This window comes from Plodia interpunctella, chromosome 29 (genome assembly GCF_027563975.2).
Source record: "Plodia interpunctella isolate USDA-ARS_2022_Savannah chromosome 29, ilPloInte3.2, whole genome shotgun sequence".
Lineage (NCBI taxonomy): Eukaryota > Metazoa > Arthropoda > Insecta > Lepidoptera > Pyralidae > Plodia > Plodia interpunctella.
Window position 1 is genome coordinate 2,667,071 of NC_071322.1, and position 16,507 is coordinate 2,683,577.

The 16,507-nt window shown below is 35.4% G+C and overlaps 2 protein-coding genes across 5 annotated transcripts in view; one reads left to right on the top strand and one right to left on the bottom strand.

Moving 5' to 3' along the window:
* The first annotated feature begins 118 nt into the window (after nt 1-118).
* FeCH (Ferrochelatase) lies at nt 119-9,335 on the top strand. 2 transcript variants are annotated; one of them, XM_053766629.2, is made up of 10 exons: nt 119-478; nt 1,914-2,038; nt 2,914-3,079; nt 4,292-4,409; nt 5,301-5,402; nt 5,771-5,936; nt 6,991-7,146; nt 7,662-7,778; nt 8,456-8,583; nt 9,253-9,335. In XM_053766629.2, exons 1-10 carry the CDS (start codon nt 463-465, stop codon nt 9,320-9,322), a joined length of 1,164 nt encoding a protein of 387 aa, XP_053622604.1. In that variant the 5' UTR covers nt 119-462; the 3' UTR covers nt 9,323-9,335. The 2 variants fall into 2 exon arrangements, with proteins under 2 accessions (XP_053622604.1, XP_053622603.1); XM_053766628.2 differs by lacking the exon at nt 119-478 and adding an exon at nt 1,063-1,328.
* Nucleotides 9,336-13,557: 4,222 nt separating this feature from the next.
* The window catches only part of PAPLA1 (Phosphatidic Acid Phospholipase A1), an 81,363-nt gene continuing 78,413 nt past the window's right edge, over nt 13,558-16,507 (bottom strand). For 2 of the 3 annotated variants that reach the window (XM_053766633.2, XM_053766630.2), the window contains 3 exons: nt 15,192-15,313; nt 14,598-14,718; nt 13,698-13,808 (listed from right to left, as the gene is read on the bottom strand). In XM_053766633.2, coding sequence (XP_053622608.1) covers nt 13,752-13,808; nt 14,598-14,718; nt 15,192-15,313 — 300 coding nt within the window. In that variant the 3' untranslated portion in view covers nt 13,698-13,751. Of the gene's footprint in view, nt 13,809-14,597; nt 14,719-15,191; nt 15,314-16,507 lie in introns of all 3 variants that reach the window. The other variant, XM_053766631.2, reaches the window with a different exon arrangement.

Genomic DNA, 16,507 nt, shown 5'->3' on the forward strand with positions numbered 1-16,507 from the left:
GGCAATCCACCATTATAACAAAGATTTTGCTCGCGCGTGGATCATGGCTTCGTGCAAAGAACTTATAATAAATTCCTTGGCTTCGTGACAGACTTTTGAGATAAGATAATTTGACATTGATATTTGATTGATATTGTGATTGTGAAAATGAAAGTGGAAATATTGGAAATAATACAGTAAATCTGGCAGTGTTGTAGGAATTTATTCCTATTTAATTTTCCACTTCGATTTGGATTTCTACAAATTTTATAACTGTATCTACCTTATTACCGCTACCACAATATAAACTAGATTTCCTATCGGATTACTCGGAAAATATTTGTCAAATTGCAATCACCTGTAGTTTTATCGTTCAAATCGTTCTGTGATATTAAAGGTGTAGGTTTAGAGATTTATCGCAAACACAGATTACCCCTAATATATGTATTTATTTTCCAATAAGTGACAGTTGCATTTGTAAAGATGATGAAAACAATATGTAAGTACCCATTATCAATCTTCAATATATATTTTTATTCTTGCTAATTATAAAGAAACTTCTGCTATAATTATTGTATTCATTATTTATCCTTGAATAATATTTTTACATGCCTAATGACTTTGGCCCGAGTAGGATCTATTAATGTGTTTGCAATTACTGTAGGTACCTATATAGAACATAATAAATATTTTTTGTGTTCTTGTCTGATGTTTACCAATACTTGCTGTCTATGATAGAATTATGTAGTAATGAATAAAATTTCTATGTTTCCATTAAAGATATATGAATGATTAAATTAATAGTAAAAAAGGTTTATTAAAGGTAGCTTTTACCCGCGGCTTTGCCTGCATCAATTTTTCTACTAATGCATACAAAATTTCATCAAAATCAATCTAGTGGTTTAGCCATAACTTCCCACTGTCTGTCTGTCCCTACGTATATATATATATATATATATATATATATATATATATATATATTTTAAATAGATAATGTGATTCCTGAGGAAGGTTTTGCTGTATAATTTATTATCATTTTGCAGGTCTGCTAGTCATTAACACTTGTAACAACATAAATTGCAGTTTAATTACATATTTAGCATGAAATTATCTAGTCCTTACTTAGTAATATTTTCAGCTAATAACACTATATTCTGTAGTTGGCGAAGCATGACAAGAAAGTATAATAAATTGTACATGTTCTGTATTGAGTATGTTAGTATGGCATGATGTTTCATGTGTAAAAGTATATTATGTGATTGTTTCGATCGTTCAAAATGACAAGTTATTTGTTAATTAATATGTCTAGTTGGTTGATAAATTTACAGAAATGATCATCAGAATTACCAGTAAGTTTTCAAAAATATTCAAAATTTTTCTTAAATTTCTACACAAAATTAAAATGAGATTTCAACAATCTTGTTTTTAAAACCTCCTGTATTAGGAGATTTCTTGGTCTTGGATGTTTATCTATATATGTATTTGTTATAAAATATAGCATCGTTGAGTTAGTATCCCATAACACAAGTCTCGAACTTATTTTGGGGCTAGCTCAATCTGTGTGATTTGTCCTAATATATTTATATATATTTATTTCACTCGACCATAACATTACATTTCTTTCATTTCTTCCATAACTGGACTACGACACTGCAGGTCCCAGGTTTGATCTCCATGGTCAGGTCAACATGGAAAATGACCTTGTTCAGATCAGTTTGTCTATATTGTATGTGCTTATATGTAATAAGACACTGACTGCGCCCCGGGGCTTCGCGCCCGTGGGTATTTCTATAAGTTATATTCTAAACCTGTACCAAATTTCATGACAATCGGTCCAGTACATTTTGTGTGAAAGAGTAAAAAACATCTATCATCACAAACGTTCGCATTTATAATATTATCAGGATTTCAATAGTCAAAGTGGTTTGTCACAGCTCGTCTCAACCTTCTGCCGAGACTGTCCAAGTCGTTCTGCACATCAGCTGGGACTGTGGTTGATAAGAAACCGAAGACAGGCATCGTTATGTTGAACATGGGTGGTCCTGAGACCACAGACCAGGTGAGCACTAGCAGCGCAAGCTGTCGCAGTCCTGGGGCTTGAAACTGGCGTTCAGGTCACCAATATCATCTACGAAAGTGATAAACTACCCGCGACGCGCTTGGGGCCCGCGATGCTAGTAGTTTGTAGGTTTTTGGGCAAATTTTAAGTATTATTATCGTTACATGTAATAAAAAGAAATCCATATATCCGTGATAAACTCAAAAACTGCCGAACATATTTTTGTTCGGCTTTCACCAATAGATAGTGTGACTTCCAAAGGAAGGTTTATTATGGTTTTACACGAGCGAAGCTGTGACGGGTTGCCAGTCTATATCTTCACGCTCAAACGGCTGGGCCAATTTTTATGAAATTTGCTATTGAGGTAATTGATACCATGGATTAACACTTATTTTTATTTCGAAAGTACACAAATCCTGTGGGATCTGTGCAAAAAGTCAATGGCACTTTGTAAGGTATAAGTAGATATTTTTTAATAATTAGCATGGGTACAGTTAGTTTCTCCTTTTACAACCCCCTGGTCAGGATGGCTCGTCAGTGCAATGAAATCGTCAAAGGCAACCAAACCTTTGACGTTTTTCTGCCTAAATTGTCCTTGTATATTAAATTGATTAAATATATATTGTACCACTAGCCGACAGTCTAGGTCATAGCGCTTGGACTCTCGGTATGGTGATTCTATTTTTGTTACTCTAGTTTTTACACATTGTTTTAGACAATGTGTAAAAACTAGAAGTTAACTATTCTTATTAGTTCCTAGATTATAAATCCCTGTTTTGTACTTTTAGTTTAGCAATAGTTGTGATCTGTTATGTGTGATAATAAATAAATAAATAAATAAAGAAGTTTAATATAATTTTTGTTACCATGTGCAGGTGAAGGACTACCTGCTCCGCATCATGACAGACCGCGATATGATCCAGTTGCCAGTCCAAAGCAAGCTCGGGCCCTGGATAGCCAACAGGAGGACCGAGGAGGTCCAGAAGAAGTACTCCGAGATAGGTGGGGGTTCCCCCATTCTGAAGTGGACTAATACACAGGGTGAGGAGTTTATACACGCTTTTATTTTGGAGTTGTTACCCTATTCTAGGTAGGAAAATATATAGCTGAATTTGATAATGTGTAAAATCTATTCCGGTGAAGGAAAAACATCGTGAGGAAACCTGCACACTGGTTGATTATTAACTTGTGTGTGAAATGGAGAAGGCAATGGCAAACCACTCCATTTATAAAGCCAGGAAAAGTTGTTACGTGTGTTTCTTTCCATGTAATGACCACGACCCTCAGTCATGAGGAATACGACTATGAAAATCTATTTAATTTAAATGAATAAATAAATATATTAGGACAAATCACACAGATTGAGCTAGCCCCAAAGTAAGTTCGAGACTTGTGTTATGGGATAACTCAACGATACTATATTTTCTAAAAAATACATATATGTATAGATTAATATCCAAGACCCGGGCCAATCAGAAATAGATTATTTTCCATCACGACCGGGGATAGAACCCGGGACCTCTCGAGGCAAACACTTTACCACTGCGCCACCGAGGTAGTCAAATTTAAACAAAACAATTCATATTTTTTTTTGCATCGTTTGTGCAATGTCACCTTATTGTTATGGCAGTCCTTGATAAATGTATGCAAAAGGTCAATATAGAGTACCTACTGATTGTTATGTAAAAGCAGATTGGATTTTATATATGTATTTGTATATCTATTTTATCGTTTGTGGCGTGTGGTGGTTTCAACACTCATTTTGGGCTCCGCGGCGTCACAACACCGAAAGAAACCGGTTTCGTGCGCAAATGAGAGAGAGAGAGAGAGAGAGAGTCGAATATAATTCCTTATTTTCCTTTATTTATCCAGCCAGCATCATAATATTCTGAAATCAAAAATCAAATAAAATTTATTCAGAAATTAGACCTTCATAGGCACTTTTTCACGTCATATTCTTAATTGAATAATATTACAAACCAGTAACATTTCGGGACGTATTTGTATGTCTTTTCCTTCCACAACTATCTGTTTAATTCGCTTTTAATGCCGGCTCCACACTGTCGACGAACGGTTTACCAAACTTTGGCGGATTCTGTTTTTCATTGTGTTAATTAAATAATACCACTCGTACTGGTACTATTTCAACTCTGTAGGTCGACCTAATTCCAAGTAGGAGAAATCTAACTTGCATGATTTGTTTACATACAGGTGAAACTAAATGGAAGCTTGTAAAAAAATAAATTGCTCCAGGTAGAATGCTGACAGACGCCCTGGACGACATGCGGCCGGAGTCCGCCCCTCACAAGCACTACGTGGCGTTCAGATATGTCCCCCCATTTACTGGGGATGCCTTCACGCAATTGGAGCAGTGAGTGTTAAGAAGATATCCATACATCCATACATAAGTATGGAAATACTGATCCTTACTGTTAAGAGAAAAGATTAGTATTCTTGTTACTTTGCGTGTAATAAATAAACTTAAAAAACGACTACTGGACCGATTTTGAGGAAATTTGGCACTGTGATAGACTCATGAAGATTTCCTTCAAGAGTGACATAAGCTAATTTTTTATTGTGGTTTAACTGGAGTGAAGCCGTTACGAGCCTCTAATGATATACAGAGTTACTGGTATCAAACGCAAAACCTCCTAAAGACTACTTGGGTACATCGAAACAAGCAACTTTTATTCTACGACTTTTCGTGATTCATAGTTTTTTTTTTTCATATAAACAAAAATACAATCTAATTTGCGTATCTACACAATTGTATGTAACAGCCAAGCAACACGAGACAGTACAGTAGCGTTACGTAGCGGAATCGAACTTTTATAGAAACGACATTTAAATTAAACAAAAGTCGTAGAACAAAAGATGTTAGTCTCTATGTACCTTGTGCGCCTTTGGAAGGTTATGCGTTAGATACATTCCAGTGACCCTGTATATTCACGCGGCACATTATTTTTGATCTCATATGGTTCAGCCAGTCCTCACAATGCAGCCTCCGTGGCTACGCAACCTGCTGCTAAAGTGTAGTATAGGATATATTAAAGAAAAACAATTATGGGTAATAAAGTTAGGTCCACAAAGAATAGAGGTTAGGTACATATTAGGTATAAAAATCATTGTTTATGGGACTAATAGAAGCCAAAACATTTTTGTTATTTTTTGTCTGTCAATTAGATATAGATTGGCCAATATATATATATCTAAAAAAAAAAACAAAATCTTTTCATCGAATAATTATTATCTTCCCCCATAGAGACGGCGTGGAACGCGCGGTCATATTCTCGCAGTACCCACAGTACAGTTGTGCTACCACCGGCTCCAGTATGAATGCGATCGCGGATTTCTATAAAAAGAGGTATGTACACTCACCGCCACATCAACCTGTACGAGTCCATGGCAAATTGACCCTTATTACCGCAGGATAGTCCTTGAAGGAACTTGATCGCCGACTGTAGACTTTCAAATAAAAAAAAAAATGAAAAAAAAATGCTTTTTATTTGTCCATGTTGCCACCCACACTAATGGCACCTGAAAACAACGCATTATTTATAATAAGCATGACCAGACGGCGAACTCAGGATCGGCTCCCTACGAGGGAACACCTCAATTGTTTACTGCACGGACATTTCTTTTTGTCATGCGTTGAACATCTCTCTGACGACAATAAAAGCTTGCGGCAATAAGGACGGATGTTTTTAAAAAAACTTATTTTATTTATTTTAGAAGAGTCCCATCGAACGTGAAATTTAGCTTGATAGATCGATGGCCGACCCATCCTCTATTGGCGCAGGTGTTCGCGGAGAGGATCAAGGAGAAACTGGACAAGTTCGATTCCAAAGTGAGGGACAACGTCGTCATATTGTTCACTGCACACAGTCTGCCGCTTAAGGTGAGCGACTGTATGTCACGACCGATTAATGACGTCCCACTATGAAATTTATTGTTGCTCGTTATTAAATTGAAATTTGTTTATTGTGAAACAATTTTTATGTTGTATAGCTATTGTATATAGTTTTATATGTTGATCTGGCACAGATAAATAATGAAAAATATTAAATGAAAAATACCGTCATAATTTTAAGTCATATTTATAAGATTAATCAAATTAATTTATCAAAATTATTATAATCGACAGATTTGCCATAAAAATTTATTATGAATTATTATGAAAATAAATTCTAAAATGTTATGTTTATAACCTATTTTCATGGCTATATAAAAGTCATTGCAATTAAGTTTTTATGAGTATTTAGTACATACACAAACACGAATTGCAATTAAAATGTATGGTTAGGTTCTTACTCAGTTTTCTATAATTATCATTATCTACGATGCTGGAAGCGAAAGAAAGACCATATAATGTTCTGCACAAGTTGTAAATGTCAATCAAGGGAAAGGAATTAGAAACTAGTGATTCTTTTCATAGACGATAGGCCACCAAGCTATCGATGTATCTCTATTTGAAATAATTATCATTATCCACAATTTATTTTTATTGGTGTTTCTATTTAATATAAGGGCCTTCGAATAGTCGCCAAAATAAAAAATGTATTATTATTACTAGTATTAGTTAGGATAGGATTTAGAATTTTAACGTGAAAAAGCACCTGAGAAATGATTTTTGAAGTGAAAACTTCTTTTGCGGCGTTGTGCACTTTGCACTTGTGAAAAAATGTTACACTCGCGTCAGGACACGTGATCTGAGGGCGATGTATAGGTTGGCATTTCACTACTCACTATCCAATCTAAGTATTCGACGTGAGACGCAGCGAACCAATGACGTTGCGGTGTGGTTGTCGTTGCGTCACAATGGCGCACTGTGATTCGTAGAAACGACTCGATGTTGATATGTAATTAGTAAAGTTACACTACGCGCACACTGATTGAAAATTTTTAAGACGTCTGCCAGCACTCGAGTGCAACCCGTTTTTTATTTCAACCAGGCCGTATCAAGGGGCGACACGTATCCGCACGAAGTTGCCGCAACAGTTGCAGCAACAATGGCGGCGTTGCAGGTCCCCAACCCGCATCGTCTGGTGTGGCAGTCCAAGGTGGGGCCGCTGCCGTGGCTGCAGCCTTACACCGACGACGCTATTAAGGTAATTTTTATTTTATTTTTTAGAAGCTACGGTATAAGAAGTACCCTATGTGTTTTTTCAGGTTATGTTCTACCAGTGTACCAAATTTCATAACAATCGGTCCAGTAGATTTTGCGTAAAAGAGTAACAAACATACACACACACACACATCCTCACAAACTTTCGAATTTATAATATTAGTAGGAAGTAATTAGCAGCTATTTAAGCTGCTGCGAAAACAACCTGAAAACAACCGTTTCTCCCCATTTATATATTGACAAAATTGATACAAAATAATAGTATCTACTTATAATTTTTATTTACTGTCCCCTATATCCGTATGTATATAAAATATATTTATATAGGTACACTTCCATTTTAGGTTACACATTGAACCTTAGTGCCATAGTGTTTCAATATTGATATTATGACATATATATTCCGTATCAATCTCAAGCTTGACGTTGGCAAAATCATCGTTTTGGCGAACGATGCACAGCCATTGCACAAGAAAAAAATATATATTGTCCCTCTAGGCTTACGCGAAGCAAGGCCGCAGGCACCTGGTACTGGTGCCGATAGCTTTCGTCAACGAACACATTGAGACGTTACACGAGTTAGACATTGAGTACTGCTCCGAAGTGGCACACGAGGTAAGATTTTTGTTTCGTTCGTATTCTTCTCTTTCATATTTTCGCTTGAATTCAGGGCTGTGACGCCGCGAAACACGGCTGGTCTTGGACATGCTACTCTTGCGTGTCAGCTGTCAAATTTCAGGGCGGAACCACACGCTATGATTTTACGAACGCCTGGTTGGAAAATTAAAGCAAATCTTCAAAACTAACCGACAAGATTGTTTTTTTTTCTCGAATCCTGGGTTTTGGGGCGTCACAACTCCGAATGTAACAGGGAATATACCTACGCGAAGATGAGAGAGAAATTACGGTGTACTCGTACTAAAACTTAATTTTAACATACTGTTAGCTATATATTGTTTTTATTGTAGTACTGGCGGGGCCGTCCCGGCTTCGCTCGGGTAAAAACATAAATTATACCCCTAAACCTTCAGGAATCACTCTATATATTGGTAAAAACCGCATTAAAATCAGTACAGTCGTTTTCGTTTCGACAGACAGACAGACGCGATGGAGGACTTTGTTTTATAATATGTAAGGATATAATCAACCCCCACAATTATAAGGGGGGGGTGAGTTTGTATGAAAAACCAGTCTTGTTATATATAATTAAAATCTAATTCTAATCAACAAATCGAGAGTATCTCTAACCTATATATTGGGTGATAAAGATAATTATAAAATTAAAAATTCAGGCAGGCATAGAGCAAATAGAACGGGTGGCGACCCCTAACGACCACCCGACGTTCATAGCGGCGCTGGCGGACGTGGTGGCGCAGCATCTGCAGCACGGGCCTAGCCTCTCCAACCAGTTCCTCACAAGGTCACCACTTGGATTATTCGCTTCCTAGATTTAGTGTCGATTCCTTGCGGAAGCAGCTATATTTCCGCGATGAAAGGTGACTAGATGTCTTTGTCTGTATTTCAAACTATATATATGTAAAATTGCAAGAAGATTGGTTCAGAAGATAAAGCGTGAAGAGGTAACAAACAAACAATATGGACCCGGCCTCTCCAATCAGTTCCTCACCAGGTAATCACTTGATTATTCTCTTACTAGCTTTTGTGTGATTTCTAGGATGGAAGGTATCCTATAAGCCTTCGTCGTTCAAACTATATGCTTGAAAATTTACACTTATTTATACATAAACTTTAGCGTGAAATCTCCACCACCTATTATTCCGGTATGAAAGATGGCCTTTTCCGTAGGTACTTCAAACTATATGTATGCAAAAATTCAAGATTTGTTGAGTAGATAAAGCGTGAAGAGGAAACAAACAAATAAATAAACAACAGTAACAATTAATAAACAAAAATAACCTCACCAACCAGTCACTCACACGATTACGATTAACTTAAAGACTCGACCAACCCGTACACGCATGAATGCGTCAAATTTTTTTTTTTGACATCCCTATTCAACATCCACATTGGAAACTATGTTCATTTGTGAATTTCTCCATAACATTCTAAACTTTCCTTTTGTTTATAGGTGTCCCCATTGCGTAAGCCAGAGGTGCGAGGCGTCCAAGCAATTTTTTTGGCGGCTTGTCAATAAATAAATTATAATAATAACTTGCTTTTTTTTCACATGATAGATAGATAGATAAATCATTTATTCGTACTACTGTTTCACACCAACATATAATAACAATCTTAAGAAAATTTTAAAGATTACAAATGTAACATGCAGTAAGTGTGCAGTACAGGCGCACGAACAGGCTACAGCTCAGCTCAATGTTGCCCGGGGAGAGCAACCGCTGATTTTCAGCTGTCACCTAAGCGAGGATGCAAGCAAAAATAATGATCATGTCCTGTGGTTTGTCTGTGTTACCTTGAGAATTTATATTTCATGTTCTATCCTATTATAGTAGTCAAAATCATACTTCAGATAAGAAACGTTGAATTAATGTTGTTAAAAGCATCTATAAATAATTTGTATTTTTTTAATATTGCAACACCAAATCTTAAGGCATATACTACCAATGCTGCCACCAGAGTGAACACAGTACCCCCATTTCTTTTCCACTTTTTCGAGACATGATTGTGTCTGTAAACTTAACATAAAAAAATCAAAGTTTAAAAAGAAAAATCCGGAAATTCAATTTTCTATATGCTTCTACGTTTTGCTCAATAACACAGCTCAATATGACGCGGCGACAGGGTCTCATGCACCCTGCCCACGACTGTAAATCACAGCTAAACACTAATGTTCCGCCGTACTCACTAGCTTGTCACAATGAATAGAAAGTAGTAACATTGCATGCATATAAACACTGATCCTTTCGCCAATCTGATACTCTATACTTGCGCGTTAAGAATCTTTTGCCGACATTTGTAGAAACAATAAATAAATGTATTTTGTCTTAAGCGGGGCCACAAATAATCTCTTTTATAAATAATCTGCGAGAAAAAAAATGCTTACATGTCAATCTGACAACTATTCTATCATTCTTGGCATTGTCATAATATTCTGCTCAATCTTTGGAGAACGCAAAATTCTCAATTAGTCCGAAATTCCCAACAAAATTCCAGTCAAGCATATAAATTGTAACTTGTAACACATGAATAACAAAAGAAATTTGAATGGAATCAACATTTACTTCACAGAATGGCTACGGTTATGACGTAGCAAAATCTAGAAGCAGTTTATATTTCGACCGCTACAAGTCCTGGTACAAGGTCGATGTCGACGGCAGTTACATTACTAAGCATGAAAATGATAATAAAAAAATTGCGTGCAGAGTCCAAGTGGTACCTAATAAAAGATTTTTGAAGTCCAATTTGAAGTTCCGTAAAAGAGGTTTGAAAGGGGCCTGGAATTACTTCATGTCCGTCATTACGTTTGTGTTTTCCCGTTGCAGTGTTTGGATTCGTAGTAAAGTTGATGTGTTGAACAAGAAAAAAGAATTTTGATCTGACTTACCTGCTTTTATTTCGTATTTTTAAGTCTTTTCTTTCATTGTTTTGACTTTTTGTGTAGGTAACTATACTACCATATATAAGACAATACTTCCAGTGTGTGTTACCTATGAGCTTGGAATTAGTAGGTACTCCGTGTAGTAACTTACTAATTCCATGCCTATGTGTTATTTTTCCAGGTTATATTCTACCTGTGTATGTACCAAATTTCATAACAATTCATTGAGTAGATTTTGCTTGAAAGAGTAACAAACATACTCATTTCGCATTTATAATATTAACAGGATTGTCGTGTGGCTGTTGGGCAAACATTTGAAAGATTTGTTAGGTATAGTCACACACGTCATATAAATAGAACTTGATTGTCTGTGGTCACAGTCGTGGTTTAGTAAGAAGTATGATTTTTGATTTTAAGGTTCCATCTTAAAACCCACTAAAATAAAATCAAAATTATATAAAAAATAAAGGATGTGTAAATTTGCATGTAAAAGTTCCGTTTTCACCTTTAAATACCGCACACGTTTTTATTTTATTGTAATAGACAAACAATAGACCCAATTTGTGAGAGATTGCTAAGGGAAATGAATCGATGGAGTTAACTGGGCATTAAAATTCTTAAATCTTCTTAATTCTCGATTAGATTGTTTCCGTTGACGGCAGTAACACTTTTTTATTGAATATCTTTAAAGATATGTTCCTACTTTTTACTCGTAACATTTTTAACGTCCAAATAATCGCGTGGTCCATAACATATACATCGTAATGGAAAAAAAAACAATTCTTTAAGTAAAATATAAACTTTATTTTTGATAACCTGTTAGTTTACATATCCTCAGTGAATAATTGAAAAACTTAACAAAAAGAAAATTTTTGGATATACATATTTTTCTTGTCTCGCTTACTCTTTTTGAATTGAACCAGTGTGAACAGAAAAAGGTGTACCAGAATTTTTGTATGATTATATTAAGCTATTTTATTTATTTATTCCTGGCTGTTTTCGGCTAAGGTGACAGGCAAATTAATCTGCGCGACTTCGCTTATTATCATTTGCGAATGGTGTCTTTCCCATACAACACAAATTGGGACTAAAAACCGAGAGGCAAGCCATCAATCCATTTTTGAACAACATTGTCGGCTTCGTGGATCCTGACAATGCCGCCTTCAATAGAGTATAATGGGCAGAGGTCAGTGACGTGCCGCATACTTTGGCTACTACTAACATTTGAATTCGCTTAATGCTTCGTTTATGTACCCACAAATGTCTGATGTATCTATTTTATTAATTAAATAATTGGCTTTAACACTATTGTTTTAACATACGTCAGAATGTTCGTAATATAAATAATGTATTCTATTGAAACATTTCGAATTTCAATGGCTAATTGTGTTAGATTGCAATTTTTCTTTCAAAAAGTCTAGTATTGGTGTATAAAAAAGAACATAAAAAGTACTCCTTTACTTTTCACTCTTGATGTTGTTTTCACGCTTTGCGCTAAAAATTACACACGGAAATCAGAGTTCTTGTCTAATTAAATAACATTGAAATATTATTTTTACCATTCACGAAACAAATGTCATGAAAACAGTTTCGAGATATTAATTCCGTCAAAACTGTAACAAGGGAAGCATTGTAAAAATTTTACATGTGAAATTTTGGACGTATAATTGAATTCACGAATTTTATGTATAATAAAAACCCGGTTTTATAGAAAAAAACTGATCAAAGTAAATAAATGAGACTTTTAAAAAATGTCATACCTTCATGGATTAACTGTCGCATTTATAATAAGAAAAAACTACAACGAAAATCTATAAACATGCATAAATATGTTACTTCATATAAAAATATACTAATAGTTGGCTGTTTACTAACTAGTCAAGTCATTTTTTTGTAATGCCAAAAAAAAACAAAAAAAAACTCCATGAAAACTGTATGACAGTGATATTCAATAACACCCCAATTTTTGAGTCAAAAAGCATTCTTAATATACTTTGATCAGAACAAAAACAATATTCATTACAGGTAAGTTACTGAAACCAAATTAACTAAAAAAATAACTATAATAAAAATAAAACTAGTTTCATGACAAACAAAATTTTCGAAGCGAGACAATTTTTACATATTTTTTTTTAATTTCAATATTTATATTACAACCTCATTGAATCGACTAAAAGAATAGGTGCTAGAACAAAATATTATAACATATACTTAAATCCATTATTAAGAAAAAACTTGCGGTTTCTCCCATGCGTTGTAAATATAATTATTTTAATTTATACTATTTTTATACATATGTGGTCGTCCAAATCAAAGGGGACCTTATGGCGCCCGACACTTACGCTATGATTGCCGTTGTTTTGTATTCGAACAACGGCAATAAAGACCTAGTGCCAGCCGCCATAAGGTCCCTTTTGATTTGGACAGCCACATATAATAAATACATACAATTTTCCTATTTGTACGGCTGTCGGCAAAATAATTATTTTATATAACTATTTAAATAGCTCTTCCGCATTTCATCACAATTTTATACATTTTATTTCAATGTCCATTAAAATAGTTTTCCTTTATTTAAAAAAATTACACAACATTATCTTCAATTCTTTGAAAATATATTATTTTATGCATAGATAGTACTTAAATGATTTAGACAATTAAAAGTTGGTGCACAATCTTGACACAGATTTTTATTGAAATATACACTTATATTCAATGGATTAGCACAGTAGCGATCCGGCTTCGCTCGGGTAAAACCATAATGAATTTCATGGAAATCGGTCCAATAGTTTTTGATTTTATTACAATTACAAGCAAAAAGACAAATCTTTTCCGTTTATAATATTTGTATGGATTTCACTTATGTTTATTAAATGTGCAAAGATTTTGATGTTAAAAGTCAATATATCAAAAAGACGTGTCAAAATGACAAGATCGTTTCCCATTTTTTAAACACTTAAACAAACAGTATTTTATGTTAAAAAAGTAGAAAAAAAATACTTTACATAATTGGTGTGTTTTTGCCGACTTCCACGTGTGTACATGTTACATTGTCTATGCTATGTGAGTCATCAAGTCCTGCCGCTACTCGTCGACGGCCCCGTGGCGCCGTGTTCAGACGATTCGTCCTATAAAACGAACAAAGTGTTATATGATTCGTCCAAACACTAAGGAAAACAAGACAACGAACTAGCACAGCAAAAGGTGATAGAACATACTAGCTTTTGCCCGCGGCCTCGCCCGCGTATTTTTCCCACGGGAACAGTTATTTTCTACCTGTTATTGTAGGTTCAACAATCCGTCCGAAGAGAGTAACAAACATACATCCTCACGAAATTTCGTATTCATAATATTAGTAGAATTCGTTAGGATTATATTGTTAAGTAGTTTGTAACAGTTAAAAGCAAATAAATATTTCTTTCTATCTGTCTATCCTACCTTAATATTATTTTTCTATCTGTCTATCCTACCTTAATATTATCTTTCTATCTGTCTATCCTACCTTAATATTATCTTTCTATCTGTCTACCCTACCTTAATATTATCTTTCTATCTGTCTATCCTACCTTAATATTATCTTTCTATCTGTCTACCCTAACTTAATATTATCTTTCTATCTGTCTATCCTACCTTAATATTATCTCTCTATCTGTCTACCCTACCTTAATATTATCTTTCTATCTGTCTATACTACCTTAATATTATCTTTCTATCTGTCTATACTACCTTAATATTATCTTTCTATCTGTCTATACTACCTTAATATTATCTTTCTATCTGTCGTACCTTGACGTTATTTATCTATATACCTTGACATAATCTATCTATCACACGTTGACGTTATCTACCTAACCTTCTTTCACGTTATCAACTTATTGATCTATGCTACTTTGACGTAAAGTATGTATGTGTCGCACCGTGGGGCCGCGGTCGGCGCGGCGCACGCTCAAGTTGGGCGGCGGCACGCTGCAGTCGGCCGCCACGCCCAGCGCGTCGTAGATCTCGCGCAGCATCAGCAGCATCGTGTCCTCGGACTCCCTGACACACACACACACACAGACAGACGTCACGGGTGATACGTAACTGCGCCAAAGTCACATTTTTAACAATTTCCTTTGTTTATTAGCGAAAATTAAAACGTATCTTTCCAAATTATTCTACGCTAGATAAAAGGAATTTATTGCAAAGTATTAAAGTTTTCCATCACACAATGTAGTCACAGTCTACTAAACCGAAAACGGTGGCCACCAAAATCTTCACAGTAGACTCTTTGCAATAAATTCCTTTATGTAGTGTAGAATAATTTGAAAAGAGTTTTTAGATTTCGCTTAAAAACAATAGAAATTAGTAAAAATGCGACGGCGGCGCTAGTGTGCAGTTATGTGTCACCTTAATATCTGCACGTCAACTGTCCTGTCACTTCAATAAAACACTGTCGCCGAACAGTTCGCCGAACTTTGGAGAATTCGGCATACATTACTGGTTTTACATTGCGGCGAACAGAAGCTCACCAGTAACAAACATGGCTGCTCATAGCGAACAGATACTCGTTGATCATCTCGAACGGCGCCTCCTGCAGCACGTAGTCCACACGCCGGCCCGCGTTCAGCTTGCCCAGCAGCTCGGGGGTCACCTGACAATCATTACATACAATCTATACTATTATTTTATGACGACCTCGGTGGCGCAGTGATAAAGTTCTTGCCACTGAACCGAGAGGTCCCGGGTTCGATCCCCGGTCGGGTCATGATGGAAAATGATCTTTTTCTTATTGATCCGGGTCTTGGATGTTTATCTATATATGTACTTGTTATAAAATATAGTATCGTTGAGTTAGTATCCTATAACACAAGTCTCGAACTTACTTTGGGGCTAGCTCAATCTGCGTGATTTGTCCTAATATATTTATTTATTTATTATAAAGAGGTAAGGGTGAATTTTCGAGCGTTTTGACCGCCGTCATTACTCTTCTTCAAATTTCAACAAAGACAAGAATCTTTTAATTACCCTAATTTTTTATTATTTATTAATTAATAATCTGTGTTGGGGGTAGTGTGAAATTTTATCAGTATTTGATTTTTAAGATTTTAGAATTTATTTTGAATGACGGCGTTTAAAATGCTCGAAAATTCACCCGTAAGCGTTTGTGGGTGAATTTCACGACTGAATGCGACGTGCAGCGTTTCATTAGTGTCCCACTTTTTTTTTAAATAAAGATTTTTCTTTAAAATTAAACATTTATAAAATTAACATTGTACCAGAACTTTACTTATTTATAAAATAGGATAATTAAATTGATTACTATGTAATTGTGTATGGTACAATTTAATAAACATTAATGACAGCCCGCGGCGGCGTTCAAAACGCTCGTGAAATTCACCCCTTGTGAGTTCACATGTTTGAGGCGGGTAATTTCCGAAACTACCGAACCGATTTCAAAAATTCTTTCACCATTAGAAAGATACATTATCCAAGATTGCTATAGGCTATATTTTCTCTTAAAATTCCCACGGGAACGAAGCCCCGGGCAACATGTAGTAAATAGTAAAAAATATACAATAGATTCTAAGCTGCGACCTTTCGGTTCACAGGCAGTGTTCAACCATTACTCAATCAACGCATAGTTAGCAATATGTCACTTAAAATTATTTTAGTGGCACGGACACGAAATTTTTTGTCGGTTTGTCGCAGCAGGCTGTTGGAGCTGCTACTCACTCGATCATCGATCTATTGTTCTCATCGTGTCTACTCGGCTGAATTTGCGTCGACCAATACGAAGCCACTGATATGGCATTATATGTGATGAACGAATTTCCTTAAAAAAATA

Coding starts and splice junctions, on each gene's coding strand:
- FeCH (XM_053766628.2), top strand. Junction 5,403..5,770: donor GCGGATTTCTATAAAAAGAG/GTATGTACACTC, acceptor TATTTATTTTAG/AAGAGTCCCATCGAACGTGA. Junction 8,584..9,252: donor TCCAACCAGTTCCTCACAAG/GTCACCACTTGG, acceptor TTTTGTTTATAG/GTGTCCCCATTGCGTAAGCC.